The 17,543-nt window shown below is 46.5% G+C and overlaps 1 protein-coding gene and 1 pseudogene across 3 annotated transcripts in view; both read right to left on the bottom strand.

The window, feature by feature from the left end:
- LOC139276923 (monocarboxylate transporter 5-like) overlaps positions 1–15,750 on the bottom strand; it is an 82,297-nt gene extending 66,547 nt beyond the window's left edge. For 2 of the 3 annotated variants that reach the window (XM_070894917.1, XM_070894919.1), the window contains exon 1: positions 15,538–15,750. In XM_070894917.1, coding sequence (XP_070751018.1) covers positions 15,538–15,627 — 90 coding nt within the window. In that variant the 5' untranslated portion in view covers positions 15,628–15,750. Of the gene's footprint in view, positions 1–15,092; positions 15,156–15,537 lie in introns of those variants that run through there. The other variant, XM_070894920.1, reaches the window with a different exon arrangement.
- On the bottom strand, positions 5,244–5,481 carry LOC139277753 (U2 spliceosomal RNA; annotated as a pseudogene).
- Positions 15,751–17,543: the final 1,793 nt, after the last annotated feature.

The following is a 17,543-nucleotide window of genomic DNA, read 5'->3' as shown; positions in this document are numbered from 1 at the left end:
ACCGTAAGTACAGCAAATTTCCTTCCCTAAAGGACATTAGTGAAGCAGTTGGGTTTTTCCGACAATTTGATAGTTTCATGGTCAACATTATTGACACGAGATTTTTAATTCCAGATTTATATAATTGAATTTAAATGCTACAAATAGAGTTATACAAGATCTGTAAATGGGAAGAGCAGCGGCAGATTTTTGTTTTCATTCGTTCATGGGATAGCAAGACCAGCATTTATTGCCCATCCCTAATTGCCCTTGAGAAGTGGTGGTGAGCCAAGTCCAAGGTACTATTATATTGCAGAAAAATGCAGATCATAAATATGTTTGTGAGGGGGTTGGGAGCTTGGTGTTGAAATTGCTAAAGGCAAATTTTCATGGACTCTGTAGTTGGTAGTAGATGGCATTGAAATGTCATATTGCAGTGGAACAGGATGCTATACTACATTGCTAGCTCAGTTGAGCACGTCAAAAGATGCCATACTAAAACTGTATAGTGCTCTGGTCAGACAGCCCCTTGAATATTGTGTTCAGTTTTATTCATCAAGAGATTTTTTTTTTAATTCACATTATAGAGACGATGCAGAAAAGAGACATAATGCTGATTCCTGGCATCCAAGGAATGAGTTAGGAGGGAAGACTGAAGAAACTGGGCTACTTAGACTTTAAAGGAATTGACTGAGTGGGGCCTTAAAAAAGTATACAAGATGGCATAGATAAAGTAATTTGTCCAACTGAACCCAGACATGAGAGCAAGGCATGGGCTAAAAAATTTTTAATTACATCTTAAAACAGATGTCAGAAAGAATTTCTTCCTGTCAAGAGACTAAAACCTTAGATTCGTTCAAGATATATTTGGATAAAGTGATGGGCAATGTAGGTTTTTTTCTGGATGGATGAGCCAAGATAAAGAACTAGCTGAACGCACACAACAGAAATGACCTTCTTCATCCTCAAGGCCACCAATTTATGGGTTTCATGGAAAGATGGATGGCATTACAGAATTTAATCCCCAAGATCGTGGTAAGAATCTCAGAATGCAATGTAATTAAAATCAGATTCAACTTGTTCAATCACTGCAAATGGATGGAATTGCAGAATGTGCTTCCCAAAAGACTGGCAACGATCCCAGAATCTCTCACTAAATCAGTAGCCCTACTCATCTGTATTTACCTTGTGCGCACTGAGGATCCAGGTAAAAAATCCATTCAGATTCAGTCAGCATGCTAGTGAAGCACTCTCTTGTACCATGTCATTATCTTTTATTTATCTTAAGTTACGTACACTGTTATAAAATACTGGTTCTTTTTGTTTACCTTGACTTATTTACCTTTAATAATGTTGGGCAGAATTATGAACATTCTCTTTGACATGAAGTACTTTGAGAGATTTCAATGTGATGTAGCATTATATAAATGGAAGAATTAAATTAGAATATTGATTATTGGTTATTAATGTATGCCATTAAGTAATTAAATATATTTTGTCGATCTTTGAAAAAACACATTGATTGAGGTTATCAGGTAGAAGCAGAAGTCACCATCAGAAATTCCTTGAAAGATTTTGTAGATTTTTGAGAAGCAATGAAAACATAGAGGGAAGATTTCCTCTGTGCTCTAAGCATCACAAATTCCGTAAGCCTGTTTTATGATTTAAATGCACAAATGCACAGTGAAATCTCCTACCCCATTTTGGGAGTTGACTGCAAAAAATCCTACCAAAATTTGGAGGGGGGATTGGGGAACCTCACCACCATCCTCCAAAACCATGAAACTTTCATGAAATATTTCAAAATTAAAGATAAATTATTGGATGGATTCTCAAATAATTCTTATGACCTAATACACTGGCCATATTTCTTAGGCGCTTAGCATTTTCAATCTATTTAGGCCACAACACAGCGGTAAGAGGCCTAGAAGGTGACCCAGTCAAGGAGCCTGCACTGTGGGGTGCAAGGAACCAAATAGAGGAAAATACAAAAATAGGGATAAGGAAAATGTATTCTCAGGATTTCGCATGTTTATAAACAGAGTAATAATCTAGTGCGCCTGCATGTTATAGAATTGTTTCTTGTATTTGTGAACTGGCCAGTATTTATGAGCCAGTTGTGATTAGTTCACAGATGGCTTTTTTGTGTCTTACCAAATGTAATGTATTTGCTTCATGGGTTCTTTGCTTAAGAATTCATAGCAACACATTGCTATTAAGAACTAGTTGGTTTATTAACAAAGGTTAAACAATCACACTACACATTACCAATTCAACCACTGGGCTCACAATTGCATACCTGATCGCGAATGACCTAGACTCAACTGACTGAGGTTTTATTGGGGTCTTGTGAACATCACGTGACTGGCTAAGCCATTCATAATGCAACAGCTCCAAAAACCTGTGAGCATCTTCACAGTTGCATACATTACACCAGAGGAGGCCATTTGGACTGACTGGAGAGTTAGAGGCCGACTGCACTCTCAACGGCGGTGAGGCTCCGACCAGCTCCAACCACAGGTTTTGGCCCTACCTTCACACCTCGCCTTCACGCATGAGCCTTCCCTGCTTCGGGCCTTCACTCCACCGCTGACGTTCGGGCCTTCACTTTACCGGCGATGTTCGGGCCTTCACTCCATCGCCAAGGTTCGGGCCTTCACTCCACCACCAACGTTCGGGCCTTCACTCCACCGGCGACGTTCAGGCCTTCACTCCATCGGCGACATTCAGGCCTTCACTCCATCGGCGACATTCAGGCCTTCACTCCACCGGCGACATTCAGGCCTTCACTCCATCGGCGACATTCAGGCCTTCACTCCACCGGCGACGTTCAGGCCTTCACTCCACCAGTGACGTTCAGGCCTTCACTCCACCACCAACGTTCGGGCCTTCACTCCATCGGCGACGTTCAGGCCTTCACTCCACCGGCGACGTTCAGGCCTTCACTCCACCACCAACGTTCGGGCCTTCACTCCATCGGCGACGTTCAGGCCTTCACTCCACCGGCGACGTTCAGGCCTTCACTCCACCGGCGACGTTCAGGCCTTCACTCCACCACCAACGTTCGGGCCTTCACTCCACCGGCGACATTCAGGCCTTCACTCCACCGGCAAGGTTCGGGCCTTCACTCCACCACCAACGTTCGGGCCTTCACTCCATCGGCGATGTTCGGGCCTTCACTCCACCAGTGACGTTCTGACCTTCACTCCACCGACGACGTTCGGGCCTTCACTCCATCGGCGACGTTCGGGCCTTCACTCCACCGCCAAGGTTCAGGGTTTCACTCCACCGGCGACGTTCGGGCCTTCACTCCATCGGCGACGTTCGGGCCTTCACGCCACCAGTGACGTTCTGACCTTCACTCCACCAGCGACGTTCGGGCCTTCACTCCATCGGCGACGTTCGGGCCTTCACTCCACCGGCGAGGTTCTGACCTTCACTCCACCAGCGACGTTCGGGCCTTCACTCCATCGGCGACGTTCGGGCCTTCACTCCACCAGTGACGTTCTGACCTTCACTCCACCAGCGACGTTCGGGCCTTCACTCCATCGGCGACGTTCGGGCCTTCACTCCACCGGCGACGTTCTGACCTTCACTCCACCAGCGACGTTCGGGCCTTCACTCCATCGGCGACGTTCGGGCCTTCACTCCACCGCCAAGGTTCAGGCCTTCACTCCACCGGCGACGTTCGGGCCTTCACTCCACCGCCAAGGTTCAGGCCTTCACTACACCACCAACGTTCAGGCCTTCACTCTACCGGCGACGTTCGGGCCTTCACTCCATCGGCGACGTTCGGGCCTTCACTCCACCGCCAAGGTTCAGACCTTCACTACACCACCAACATTCGGGCCTTCACTCCACCGGCGACGTTCGGGCCTTCACTCCATCGGCGACGTTCGGGCCTTCACGCCACCAGTGACGTTCTGACCTTCACTCCACCGGCGACGTTCGGGACTGCCTCCCTCCGGCGACGTTTGGGACTTCCACCCACCGGTGACATTCGGGCCTACATCCCTCCGGCAATGTCCTGGCCTTCATTCCTCCAGCAATGTTCTCCCCTGGTCACTGGCCCTACTCAACGGTGGAGTCTCTGTCGAGCACGTGTGTGCACAATGGCTGTAGCCACTCTGACCTCTCCTCCTTCCACAAAATGGACCTCTGACCATCCCAATGCCTGCCCTCAGCCAGGCCTCGGTTTTCTCACCACCTCACCGAAGGATGCTGCTCAGTGCCGAGATTACGGCTCACATCCCGTCGTAAGCAACTAGGCTCATACAGCAGTGCCTGGTCTCCAGTCGTCGTGGACCCCCTTACCACTGGACCAAGAGCTTGCTCTGCTAAGCCCGTGTGGGAGCCGTTGTGCAACGGCCACCCCACGTTAAAAGAACTCACGCACAGGCATCTTCCACCCTTCAAAATGAAGTTCGGGACCTGGAACTTCAGGACCCTCATGGACAACTCCAACAGCGACAGATCACACTGTCATCGGTGCCCGGGAACTAAACAAGCGCAGGCAGCGGAAGGAGCGTGCAGCAAACCAGACTCCCCACCCTCCCTTTCCTTCACCGACTGTCTATCCCACCTGTGACAGAGACTATAATTCCCATATTGGACTGTACAGTCATCTGAGAACTCATTTTTAGAGTGGAAGCAAGTCTTCCTCGATTTCGAGGGACTGCCTATGATGATGATGATGGTGTACTCTACTGAGAATGAGTTATTTTTTAACTAAATGAGGAAGAAATGACTACATTTCCACTGATTGTGTCATGATGACTTTCAAAATTCTTCTTTGCCAATTCATTGCATTAGGTTTCAAATTGCTGAGTCAGTGCAATTTTTCGTTACCACTATTGCCAGGTGAAGAAGTCTTTTTTTTAAATTATGGCTTCCGACGGTAAATTTGATCCCAAGCATAAATATGCCCGACATTACTGGGTCTAATTTCCCCAGACTGTTAAAGAAGGATGACTATTGCGCATTGACATGGTCAATAACTTGTTTTTAATTCTCAACAGAAGTTGTAACTTTTTCTAAAATCGCAAAAATGTCCATTCATTACTTTTTCCATGCCCTATTTCTGGAAGGAATTTCTCTCTCATATTAGATTCTTTCTACCACCCCCGTTCCTCTCCAGAGAGTATGTGTGTTTTTTTTTATTCGTTGCCAATCTTTCCAATTCTTTGTCAAATCACAAACGCCAGAGGTCACCTTGCACACATCAAGGATCACTCTGCGCCAATGCTCTTAGCCAAAAGGCCTAGAGCCACTGCACCGTTCCTGGAAGTACTGCAATACCAGATTCGTGCCATGGAGGTGGATGGGTCAGGCCCCCCACATACCTCCGTGGAGGTGGATGGGTCAAGCCACCCCACCCACCTCCTATTTCCAAAAAGCATAGGAGAATCACCTTCCTGATCCAGGGAGAACCACGTTGGGGTCATGGTTACTCCCCTGTCAGGTCAGTTACGCATGATCTTAGCCAAAAGGCCGAGAAGCGATCCTTTTGGCTAAGATCATGCTTATGTGTTACTTGGAGACTAACCACTTGAGCATCCAATGGATGAACGGTCTTCCGAACGAACTGCTTCCTCTCCTGCAGAGGAATACCTCACAGTCAAACTATGCACAGTTTCACGCCTGGCTAGGCAGCCAATATCAGGCATCTATCAAGCGTGGACAAAGACTTTTCTTAAGTATCCCATCCAATAAGTGGCCTTTCCCCCAATACTTAATATTAAGTCTTTGCGTTCTGCCACTGTGGCGATTTCAGGAGGATTATGAGGTCCAGAATGGTGTCAAAACATAGAGAGTCTCTTTAGTTTTTGCCCCAGCCACTATTGGAAATCCTTAGCAGAAGGTTAGTTATTATACCTAATGTTTCATCCAAGATACCTCTTCCCGGAGACTCAACTCATTTAGAAACATGGCAATTTTTATGCTCTTAACATTTTCAGTCTCTCTAAAGCACAGAACAGGCAAGTTACTGACTCTCTCAGTTAGCTGTTCAGGCCTGGAAACATAAATGGGTAGAAATTGGAGTAATTTGCGCCTCCTGTTAGCACTGCCGTTAACGACTCCCGCTAAATTTGGCAGGAATTCAGCGGCGGCACTACGGCGTTGCGCCCCGATCTCCCGCGCCCGGAGATTGTGATGTCATTGCCGTGCGCATCTTCCCGGACCCTAAATTGGGTATCGCCCCCTGAAGCTGCGCCGGGCAATGACAGCGACAGCTTCAGGGACCACGTACCGGGGGATCAGCCGCTAGCAGGGCGAAATTTAAAGGCGAGGTGGCCTGCTGTACCTGAAAGAAAATCTCCATTTTTCTTTTCTGCACAGGTGCCGCTTTGGACGTGGGGTCCGAGCCGCGATCGCTTGGCCCGGCACTCTGCTTGAGTGATTGGCGGCACCCCTGCTCCCCGGTGGTCCAGGTAGGTGGGTTCCCAATATGCAGAGTATGCAGCTTTGGCCCTTTCCTTTAATTCAGGGACGAGCCCCCCATACACGGCAGCTCTACGCGGCCCAGTGCGTAGTGCTGCTGATCCGTGCCCCCATGCTCCCGCCCCAGGAAGGAAGTGGAGCGCTTGATTTAGCACTCCACTTCCCTTCGGGGGCGGTAACCCAATTTATCGCAAGGGGCGAGACTTCTGCACCTGCCGCAAAGTCTCGCACCTTACGAGGTGTTACCCCTCCTTCCAAAATATGGGACGCTCCCGAATTTCTCGACCAAAGGGTTGAGATCACCCGAGTGGGTTTTTAAATGACTTTATGCATACAGAAAATATATAATTGCCACCAATCTGTAACCTTAAATGCTGCATGGGAGTTTACCACACCCATGCAGCATTTAAGAATCACACCATCAAGTGATGAGTTACAAGAGAACTCACTTGACAAATGTGACTTATTCCAAATAAGTCTCAAATTGCCAATAAGTAGTGTCTAAATTCAAAGCTACAGGAATGAATGACTGGGATCCACAGAGCGAATTGCATATATTGCTTCAACAATTTATTAAATAACATTCTTGGACTTCCTTGGAGCTAGGCTAAGAGAACATGAACAATAAATGCGTTCCATTATTACGATGGATGCCAAGATGCTCCTTAAAACCTATCTCTTGATCAGGCTTTTGGTCATCTGCCCTAATTTCTCCTTATGTGGCTCAGTGTTAAATTTTGTTTCATGACACTCCCGTGAAGCGCCTTGGGACATTTTATTACATTAAAGGCTCTATATAAATAAACATTGTTGTGGTGCAACATAAGAAACAGCTGAATGGCCTCCAAAAGATGAAGCAGTTAAGTTGGTCCATGATAAATTCTGAATAGGAAGGATATGGTTAGAAAATTGACACCTAGAAAAAGACTGCGACTCAACAAAGGATAGGAATGGTACTTAGCATGGCATAGAGGTGGCAACCACATGCACTGTTAGGTTATATTATGTCATGTCATTTGCCTTGTGTCAATTTCCACATTACTTGTAGTTCATCAATTTGATATGGAGGTAATATGGCACATTGTAACATATAAAACTGTTCATTGTCCTCTTGCATATGCATCCTTGAACAGCTTTTACCATGCATGCACACATTCTTGAGGTTTCTTTTCAGAAGATAAAACACTCAACAACACCCCCTTCACTATGACATTATAAATGGACTGTTCATGGATCCTTCTCCACTCGGGAAACCATATGAAACACCATCTAGCAATCTACTCTAACATGACTCATGTTATTTACAGCTTATTTTCTAATATCGAAACCATATAAAACATACTTTTGTTAATATCCCCCCTCACTGTAACACTCTGTCCAGAATTCTGAGTAAAACCACATCCAGAATGATTTCTGTCTCAATGAGTGAGATTAACTGTGCAACTCATGAGCAAGGAACCAACATCTGAGTAATGGGAGGAAAAGCAATAAGTGAGGAGGACACAAAACATCTGCAAAAGGACATAGTCAGGCTAAGTGAGTGGACAAAAATGTGGCAGATGGAGTATAGTGTTGGAAAGTGTGAGGTCATGCACTTTGGCAGAAAAAAAATCAAAGAGCAAGTTATTATTTAAATGGAGAAAGATTGCAAAGTGCCGCAGTACAGCGGGACCTGGGGGTATTTGTGCATGAAACACAAAAGGATAGTGTTATGTATTCAACCTTATGTAACCAGTATTATAACGCCACCAGAGGGCGAACCTGTTGGAGTCCTAAGGGACCCTAGCATCCCTTGGGAGCACTGTCTATAAGCAGGCCTCCCATGCTGTACTGGCACGTTGGAGTTCGAATAAAGGAATTAAGATCACACTTACTCATGTCTACAGTACTCAGTTACATTACTTTAGTATGAACATAACAATTGGTGATGAGATAACGAACCATCACGCGAAAATGCAGAGAACTGTTGGTATCCTGGAGAAATTCTCAGAAGGGGACAATTGGGAGGCCTTCGTGGAGCGACTCAGCCAATACTTCATGGCCAACGAGCTGGAAGGGGACGAGAACGCTGCCAAAAGAAGGGCGATCCTCTTCACCGTCTGTGGGGCAACAACCTATGGCCTCATGAAGAATTTTCTCGCTCCGGTGAAACCAACAGCCAAATCATATGAAGAACTGTGTACGTTGGTCCGGGAGCACCTAAATCCGAAGGAGAGCATTCTGATGGCAAGGTATCGATTTTATACATGTCAACGGTCTAAAGGCCAGGAAGTGGTGAGCTACATTGCCGAACTAAGGCACCTTGCAGGACATTGCGAATTCGATGGATTCCTGGAACAAATGCCAAGAGACATTTTGTGCATGGCATTGGCCATGAGGTTATCCTTCGCAAACTATTGACTGTTGAAACACCGAACCTGAGCAAAGCCATAACGATAGCCCAGTCATTTATGTCTATCAGCGATAACATCAAACAAATTTCGCAGCATAAAGAGGTTTTGGCAAGTACTGTACACAAAGTAACGTAATTTTCAGGCAGGAATGCATATGGCAGAACGTACAAGCCTGCAGTTGCACGACCTCAGATGACCCAGAGTCCGCCATCAAGCGTTAATGCGAGGCAATTGACACCTTGTTGGCGGTACGGAGGCGATCATCGAGTCCATCAATGCCGCTTTAAACACTATGCGTGCAAAGGCTGTGGAACAATGAGACACCTCCAGCGAGTGTGCAGACGAGCTGCAAAACTTATGGAATTCCCTGCCGCAGAGAGTTGCTGATGCCAGTTCATTGGATATATTCAAGAGGGAGTTAGATATGGTCCTTACGGCTAAGGGGATCAAGGGGTATGGAGAGAAAGCAGGAAAAGGGTACTGAGGGAATGATCAGCCATGATCTTATTGAATGGCGGTGCAGGCTCGAAGGGCCGAATGGCCTACTCCTGCACCTATTTTCTATATTTCTATGTTTCTATGTTTCTATGTTAAACCACCACGTTGCAGAGGAAGACCGATCCATGGCGGATCAAATTGAACTAGAGACTCAAACCGAGGAGGCAGAAGTGTATGGGGTATACACCTTCACCACGAAATGTCCACCGATCATGTTAAAAGTCGAACTGAATGGAATTCCAGTATCCATGGAACTGGTCACGGGTGCTAGTCAGTCTATCATGAGCACAAAGGCCTTCGACAGGCTGTGGTGCAACAAGGCACACAGGCCCAAGCTGAGCCCCATTCACACCAAGCTGAAAACTTAACTAAAGAGCTGATCCCTGTAATTGGCAGTGCAGCAGTAAAAGTCTCCTATGATGGAGCAGTGCATGAACTCCCACTATGGATTGTACCAGGAGATGGCCCCACACTATTCGGCAGAAGCTGGCTGGCAAAAATCCGCTGGAACTGGGACGACATCTGAGCGCTCTCGTCCATCAACGATGCCTCATGTGCCCAGGTTCTGAGCAAGTTTCCGTCGTTATTTGAGCCAGGCATCGGAAGTTTCTCAGGTGCGAAGATCCACCTGGTTCCCGGTACACGACCCATCCAACGCAAGGCACGGGCGGTGCCATATATGATGCGAGAGAAAGTGGAGATCGAGCTAGACAGGCTGCAATGAGAGGGCATCATCGCGCCGGTGGAGTTCAACGAGTGAGCCAGTCCGATTGTTCCAGTCCTCAAGGGCGATGGCACGGTCAGAATTTGTGGGGACTATAAAGTAAAAATTAACTGTTTTTCGCTGCAGAACCAGTACCCGCTACCCAAGACAGACAACCTATTTGCGACGCTGGCAATAGGGAAGACGTTCACCAAATTGGACCTGACCTCTGCCTACATGATGCAGGAGCTGGTGGAATCTTTGAAAGGCCTCACCTGCATCAACACGCACAAAGTTCTGTTCATCTACAATAGATGCGCATTTGGGATTCGATCGGCCGCAGCTATTTTTCAAAGGAACATTGAGAGCCTGCTAAAGTCGGTCCCGCGCACCGTGGTTTTCCAGGACGACATATTGATCACAGGTCAGGACACCATCGAATATTTGAAGAACCTGGAAGAGGTTCTAAGTCGGCTAGATCGTGTGGGACTCAGGTTGAAATGCTCGAAGTGTGTTTTCCTGGCGCCAGAGGTAGCGTTCTTAGGGAGAAGAATCGGCAGACGGCATCAGACACCAAGATGGAGGCCATCAAGAATGTGCCGAGGCCACAGAATGTGAGGGAGCTGCGGTCATTCCTGGGACTCCTCAATTATTTTGGTTATTTCCTACCCGGGTTAAGCACCTTGCTAAAAGCTCTACATGAGTTGCTATGCAAGGGAGATGACAGGGTATGGGAGAAATCACAAGAGGTTGCTTTTGAGAAAGCTAGAAATCTGTTATGTTCCAACAAACTGCTTGTTCTGTATGACCCATGTAAACGTTTAGTGCTAGCTTGCGATGCGTCTTCGTACGGGGTCGGGTGTGTGTTACAAGCAAACGAATCGCGAACATTGCAATCGGTCGCCTATGCGTCCAGGAGTTTGTCCAAGGCCGAAAGGGCCTACAGCATGATTGAAAAAGAAGCTCTGGCACGTGCTTACGGGGTAAATAAAATGCACCAGTATCTGTTTGGTCTTAGGTTTGAGTTAAAAACTGATCATAAGCCGCTCATATCACTATTCTCAGAGAGCAAAGGGATTAATACCAATGCCTCTCCTCGCATCCAAAGAAGGGCACTCATGCTGTCTGTATATAACTATGTAATCCGCCACAGACCAGGCACAGAGAACTGCGCTGATGCTCTCAGTCGGCTACCATTGCCCACCACCAGGGTGGAATTGGCACAGCCAGCAGATTTGCTCTTGATGAAATCGTAAAGTCACCCGTTACGGCCCGCCAGATCAGGACCTGGACCAGCCAGGATCCTTTACTGTCCCTTGTAAAAAAGTGTGTCCTCCATGGGAGCTGGTCCAGCGTTCCAGCGGAGATGCATGAAGAGATCAAGCCATTCCAGCGGCGCAAAGACAAAATGTCCATACAGGCAGACTGTCTTTTGTGGGGTAATCGCGTGGTTTTGCCTAAGAAAGGCAGGCAAATGTTCATACGCGACCTACACAGTACCCACCCAGGCACAGTAATGATGAAAGCTACAGCCAGATCCCATGTGTGATGGCCCATCATCTGATATGTTCTTACTATACAGTATAAATGCACACGAGGCCCATACTTGAGAGAAAGTCACTCTGTGACCAGTAACCTTTATTTGCCAGCACTGAAGTAATGAAGGTGGGTGGAGCTTCCCCTTTTATACCTGAAAGTCCAGGTTAGGAGTGTCTCCCACAAGTTCACCACCTAGTGGTCAATGTTCTCACAGTGTACAACTTAGGTCAGTTTATACATGGGTTACAATGACAGTTAAATACATGACAGCATCAACTCAGATTTGGAGTCTTGCATGCGCCAATGCAACACTTGCTCTCAACTAAGCAATGCCCCCAGGGAGGCACCGCTAAGTTTGTGGTCATGGCCCTCCAAACCGTGGTCTAGGATCCACGTTGACTTTGCTGGCCCGTTTCTAAGCAAAATGTTTTTAGTTGTTGTGGATGCTTATTCAAAATGGATTGAGTGTGTAATGTCTGTGAGCACGAGAACTGCCCCCATCAAAAGCCTATGAGCCATGTTTGCCACGCACGGCCTGCCTGATGTCCTTGTCGGCGACAATGGGCCGTGCTTCACCAGTGCTGAATTCAAGGAATTCATGACCTACAATGGGATCAAACACGTCACATCTGCCCCGTTCAAGCCCGCATCCAACGGCCAGGCAGAACTGGCAGTCCAAACCATCAAGCAAAGCTTGAAACGCATGTCGGAAGGCTCCCTGCAGACCCGCCTGTCACGAGTCCTGCTCAGCTACCGCACCAGACCCCACTCGCTCACCAGGGTTTCCCCGGCTGAGCTGCTCATGAAAAGGCTCTCAAAACAAGGCTCTCTCTTGTCCACCTTGATCTCCATGATCACGTCAAGGAACTAAGGTCACACTTACTCACGTCTACAGTACTCAGTTACATTACTTTAATATGAACATAACAGATAGGTACAGCAAGTGATCAGGAAGGCCAATGGTATCTTGACCTTTATTGCAAAGGGGATGGAGTACAAAAGCAGGGAAGTCTTATTCGAGCTATATAAGGTATTGGTGAGGCCACAGCTGGAATACTGCATGCAGTTTTGGTTTCCATATTTACGAAAAGATATACTTGCTTTGGAGGCAGTTCAGAGAAGGTTCACTAGGTTGATTCCGGGGATGAGGGGGTTGACTTATGAGGAAAGGTTGAGTAGGCTGGGCCTCCACTCATTGGAATTCAGAAGAATGAGAGGTGGTCTTATCGAGATTATGAGGGGGCTTGACAGGGTGGATGCAGAGAGGATGTTTCCACTGATGGGCATGATCTTAGAATAAGGGGCTGCCCATTTAAAACTGAGATGAGGAGAAATTTCTTTTCTCAGAGGGTTGTGAATCTGTGAAATTTGCTGCCTCAAGAGAGCTGTGGAAGCTGGGACATTGAATAAATTTAAGACAGAAATAGACATTCTTAATCGATAAGGGGATAAGGGGTTATGAGGAGCGAGCAGGGAAGTGGAGCTGAGTCCATGATCAGATCAGCCATGATATTAAATGGCGGAGCAGGCTCGAGGGGCCGTATGGTCTACTCCTGTTCCTATTTCTTATGTTCTTTTGGCCAAGTTATCAAACTAGTTTCATTAAGCCCATTGTGATGAAATTAGAGTGAAACACAAAATATTATGTAGGTAAGGTCAAACTTATAAATACACAAGTTATAAAATCATTGGAATTTCAGTATTGAAGGAAGCCTATCAACCCATTGCGCATGTATCGGTTAATGTAGTTGAGCTATCTACAGTAATCCCAGAGCAATTAAAACAGATTCATGGTTATCCTTACATCTTCTGTTCTGCAGGTTTTTTTTCTCCACAAAGCTAAAGTTGTTCAAGAACAAAATGTACCCATCATATTGAGGAATAGCAGTGTCAGGGAATGGAATGCTTCTCCACTTTATATTTATTGTCAGCATCAAGCACTCCTTGAGCAGATATAGTCACCAGATATAATGCAGGATCATTATTCATTCACAATGTACCATAAATAAGCCACAGGATATAGTAGGAAAAAAGGGAATTTGAATTGATATGGTGGCATGTCATGTCTGCTGAAATGTCTCAAAGCCCTTCACATTGCAGTCACCGCTGTTCGATAGGGTAGGCAAATGTGACAGCACTTATATATGCACCAACCAGTTAATCCATCTCTGGTGGTATCGATTGTTGGCCGGAACACTGACCTGTTCCTCTTCAAATAGAGCCATGGAATCTTTAATATCCACCAGAATCACTGGAATAAACAGATGGGACTTTAAAGTCTCATCCAAAGGAGAACACTGAAGTGTCAACCGAGATTATGTTGTCTGATAGGAAGAGGCTCATACCCACTCCATTGAGTTTTTTAGTCTTGGCATCACATTGCTGTAGGAACATACCTGGTCTTCATTCAGGACCACTTCATGGTGAGGGGGGGGAAGGTGTGCAAGGAGATGAAGTGACAGAATTGTCATGAAGCTGCTCATGTCCAGCACCTGTTGGCAACCATCTGAATATCGCCATCGGAGGCCTGGAGCAGGTTTCAAGGACACCCTCAAAGCCTCCTTAATAAAATGCAACATCGCCACTGACACCTGGGAGTCCCTGGCCAAAGACCGCCCTAAATCTCATCACCGAGAGCATGCACAAAAAAAGCGCTGATAGCGGAAGGAGCGTGCGGCAAATCAGTCCCACCCACCCCTTTCTTCAACCACTGTCTGTCCCACCTGTGACAGAGACTGTAATTCCCATATTGGACTGTACAGTCACCTGAGAACTCACTTTTAGAGTGGAAGCAAGTCTTCCTCGATTTCGAGGGACTGCCTATGATGATGGGTGACAATGGAGCAGATCACCCAGCTGTGTAGATATGCGACCCACATGAGGCCTGTACAGGAAAAAGTAGCAATTTCCTACCCTTCCAACAAAAGAATAAGAATTTCCCTGTATTCAATAAATCTGGTCAATGTGTATTGTCAAAACCCCCCATTAAAGGTGACCCCAACCCCATACTATGCATGAACTCTTAATTATAAAATCATAGAATGGTTACAGCCTAGAAGGAGGCCATTTGGCCCGTCAAGCCTGTGCCAGCTCTCTGCAGGAGCATCTCAACCAGGCCCACGACTTCGCCCTTTCCCCGCAGCCCTGCAATTCTTTTTTCTTCAAGCACTTACCCAACTCCCTTTTGAAAGCAGTGATTGAATTTGCCTTCACACCCTTTCAGGCAGTGCATTCCAGATCCTAACCACTCGCTGCATAAAAAAGTTTGCTCTTATGTCGCCTTTGGTTCTCGACCCTTCCGCCAATGAACAATATCTCTCTACCCTCTAATGCCCAGCAAACCACTCAGTTTTTACAGCAATCACTGGAAGGCGGCTTCTGGGGGCAACTTAGGAAGTTTGGCCAAGCCAATTTTGCCCACACACCCGAGAACAAAGGAAAAAAGAACTGCTCAGAACGGTCTTCACAAAGTTCAATGCTAAAAGAATTGATGTACACCGTTACCATTATTATATATACATACTTATGTAACTCCGCACCTGCTCTCTCATGGGATCTCATTCAGCCCTGCGCTGCATCAATGTCAGGGAGCCCCACCAGAAGCCCAGTTGAAATTTCCAGCTTTTACCGGCCTTACCCCTAATTTGTAGAACTCTGTTTCTGCTGGTAACTATCGAATCCGATCCTAACATCGGGGCGCTTACTTCTACCCAGACTTTCACGTTGTTTAATCTCCACCAAGGCTCTTCCTGTTATCCGTGGCCCACTGACTTTAAATTAAATTCTCTCCCCCCCCCACATTGCTGCTGGGGTGAGCATTTTAGCGCAGCAACTCAGTGATAAGACTTGTCACAACAGCATTCAATGCAGTAACACGGGTTCGGTGTAATCCACTGATTTGCAACTCACTCCTGAGATTGCAACAGGTAGTTGTTGCAATTCATCCCTTTCTCGCTCTCTCTTGCTGTAAAACTTTTCACTCACCACAAAGAAATTGAAGACAATAATCCATCCCCAGCCTCCTTCCGGAGGATTAGCCACTGTCCGATGCTGGGCTCCGCTTGGACCGGACATTGTGTTGGTTCTGGTTGTATTTCGCTTGATTTGTTTTTCTCTCCCCGTGCTGCCGATTCACTTTCTGTTGCACCTCCCTATGCCTCTCCCGGTTGTCTCCAGCGGTGCTTTCCAGCTCTTTGCCTTCTTACACAAGCACAGCCCACCCCTAGTGGCTGAGGTTAACAAGTCCAGCTCACACCAACAGGGAGATCACTCGGTTTACTCAAATCTGTCAAGAGCATCAGTTGAAGGAGTCGAGGGTTGAATTGCCAACTGTCCCGGATTGCCCTGGACTCTCCAGGAATTAAAGGTTAATCTCCACCACACTGCTCGGAGAAGCCCAGGGGAAAAGAAAAACTTGGATTTATATAGCGCCTTTCACGACCACCGGACGTATCAAAGCGCTTTAAAGCCAATGAAGTACTTTTGGAGTGTAGTCACTGTTGTAATGTGGGAAACACAGCAGCCAATTTGCGCATAGCAAGCTCCAACAAACAGCAATGTGATAACAAAAACAGATTATCTGATCATTATGTTGATTGAGGGATGAATATTGGCCAGGACACCGGGGATAACTCCCCTGCTCTTATTCGAAATAGTGCCATGGGATCTTTTACCTGAGTGAGCAGACGGGGCATCAGTTTAAGCTAAGACGCTCCTTAAAACCTACCTCTTTGACCAAGCTTTTGATCACCTGCCCTAATTTCTCCTTATGTGGTTTGGAGTCAAATTTTTCATCTTATAATACTCCTGAGAAGTGCCTTGGGACGTTTCACTACGTTAAAGGCGCTATATAAATACAAGTTGTTGTTGGGCGAGCAATGGCAGGAGTGTGGGGCACCTCCAGGAATACGTCCAACCAGAGTTGGCGACCTTAGCAGGGGAACAACATATAAATAGCACACCACATTCTTAAATTATTATTCCAGGATAAACCTTTCTGTAACTATTGATCTGTCAGTCCCGGCAAAAGCTTCCTTTGGTCATACATCAGTCACTTACTCTTGCTTGCCATAACCGATTTTTTTGGTCTGCCTTTTCCATCTCTCCTTATCCAGTCTTGGCTTTTTTTTTAATGTTCTTTCTTTTAGGTCTGTGGCATGCACCATTTCTTCACTGTGGGATGGGTAACTTGACATGCCCAATGCCACACTCAGCATAGTTACTTGGCATCTGAAAGTAAGTTGGGGTCATCAATTTGGCAATTTTAACCTCCGTTGGTTGGTGAAGTGTGTGATCTCACCTGACAGCACAGATGCAATCATGGCTAAAGAGTTGGAGTTCAGTGGAACTCTCAGGATAAGGAGTGGGGGGAAAGGGGGACATAACCCCATGTCAAAAAATTGGAAGAAAACACATTCCCCTCCCCCATTATTCCACTTATGCCTGTTAGTACAACTGGAATCAAGAACTTAGAGTTGGAAAAACTCATTGGAGTCTCAGCCCAATGCTTTCCTCACCCACTTTTAAGACTTTCCAACAGTGGGCAGTGATCAGGAGTAGGAACCCTAGCTCTTTGCAGTCCTGACTGTAATGTATTTGCTTCATGGGTTCTTTGCTATTACAAACGAGTTAGTTTATTAGCAAAAGGTTTAACAATCACACTGCACATTAACAGCTCATCCATCAGGCTCACAACCACCTGCTTTGTCGTGGATCTCCTGATCCCAACTGGCTGGGGTTTTATTGAGTCTTATGAACAGCACATGACTGGCTAAGCCACTCCCCACTCAACAGCTCTACAATTATTTTACTGTAAAACTGTAAATCAAGTACCCCCTTATTAAAGGGGCACTAGAACCGACAAATTAACAAAATAAACTTTGGACATTTAACAGTCAAATTAAAAGTCGTTTGCCGGGGATGATGATGCACTCCAGTCCCTCCGGCGCCCACCTCTCGCAGAAGGCCGCAAGCGTACCAGTGGACACCGC

Source organism: Pristiophorus japonicus, chromosome 12 (genome assembly GCF_044704955.1).
Source record: "Pristiophorus japonicus isolate sPriJap1 chromosome 12, sPriJap1.hap1, whole genome shotgun sequence".
NCBI lineage: Eukaryota > Metazoa > Chordata > Chondrichthyes > Pristiophoridae > Pristiophorus > Pristiophorus japonicus.
Note: the sequence above shows the minus strand (reverse complement) of the source record. Positions and strands in the feature narration are given on the sequence as shown.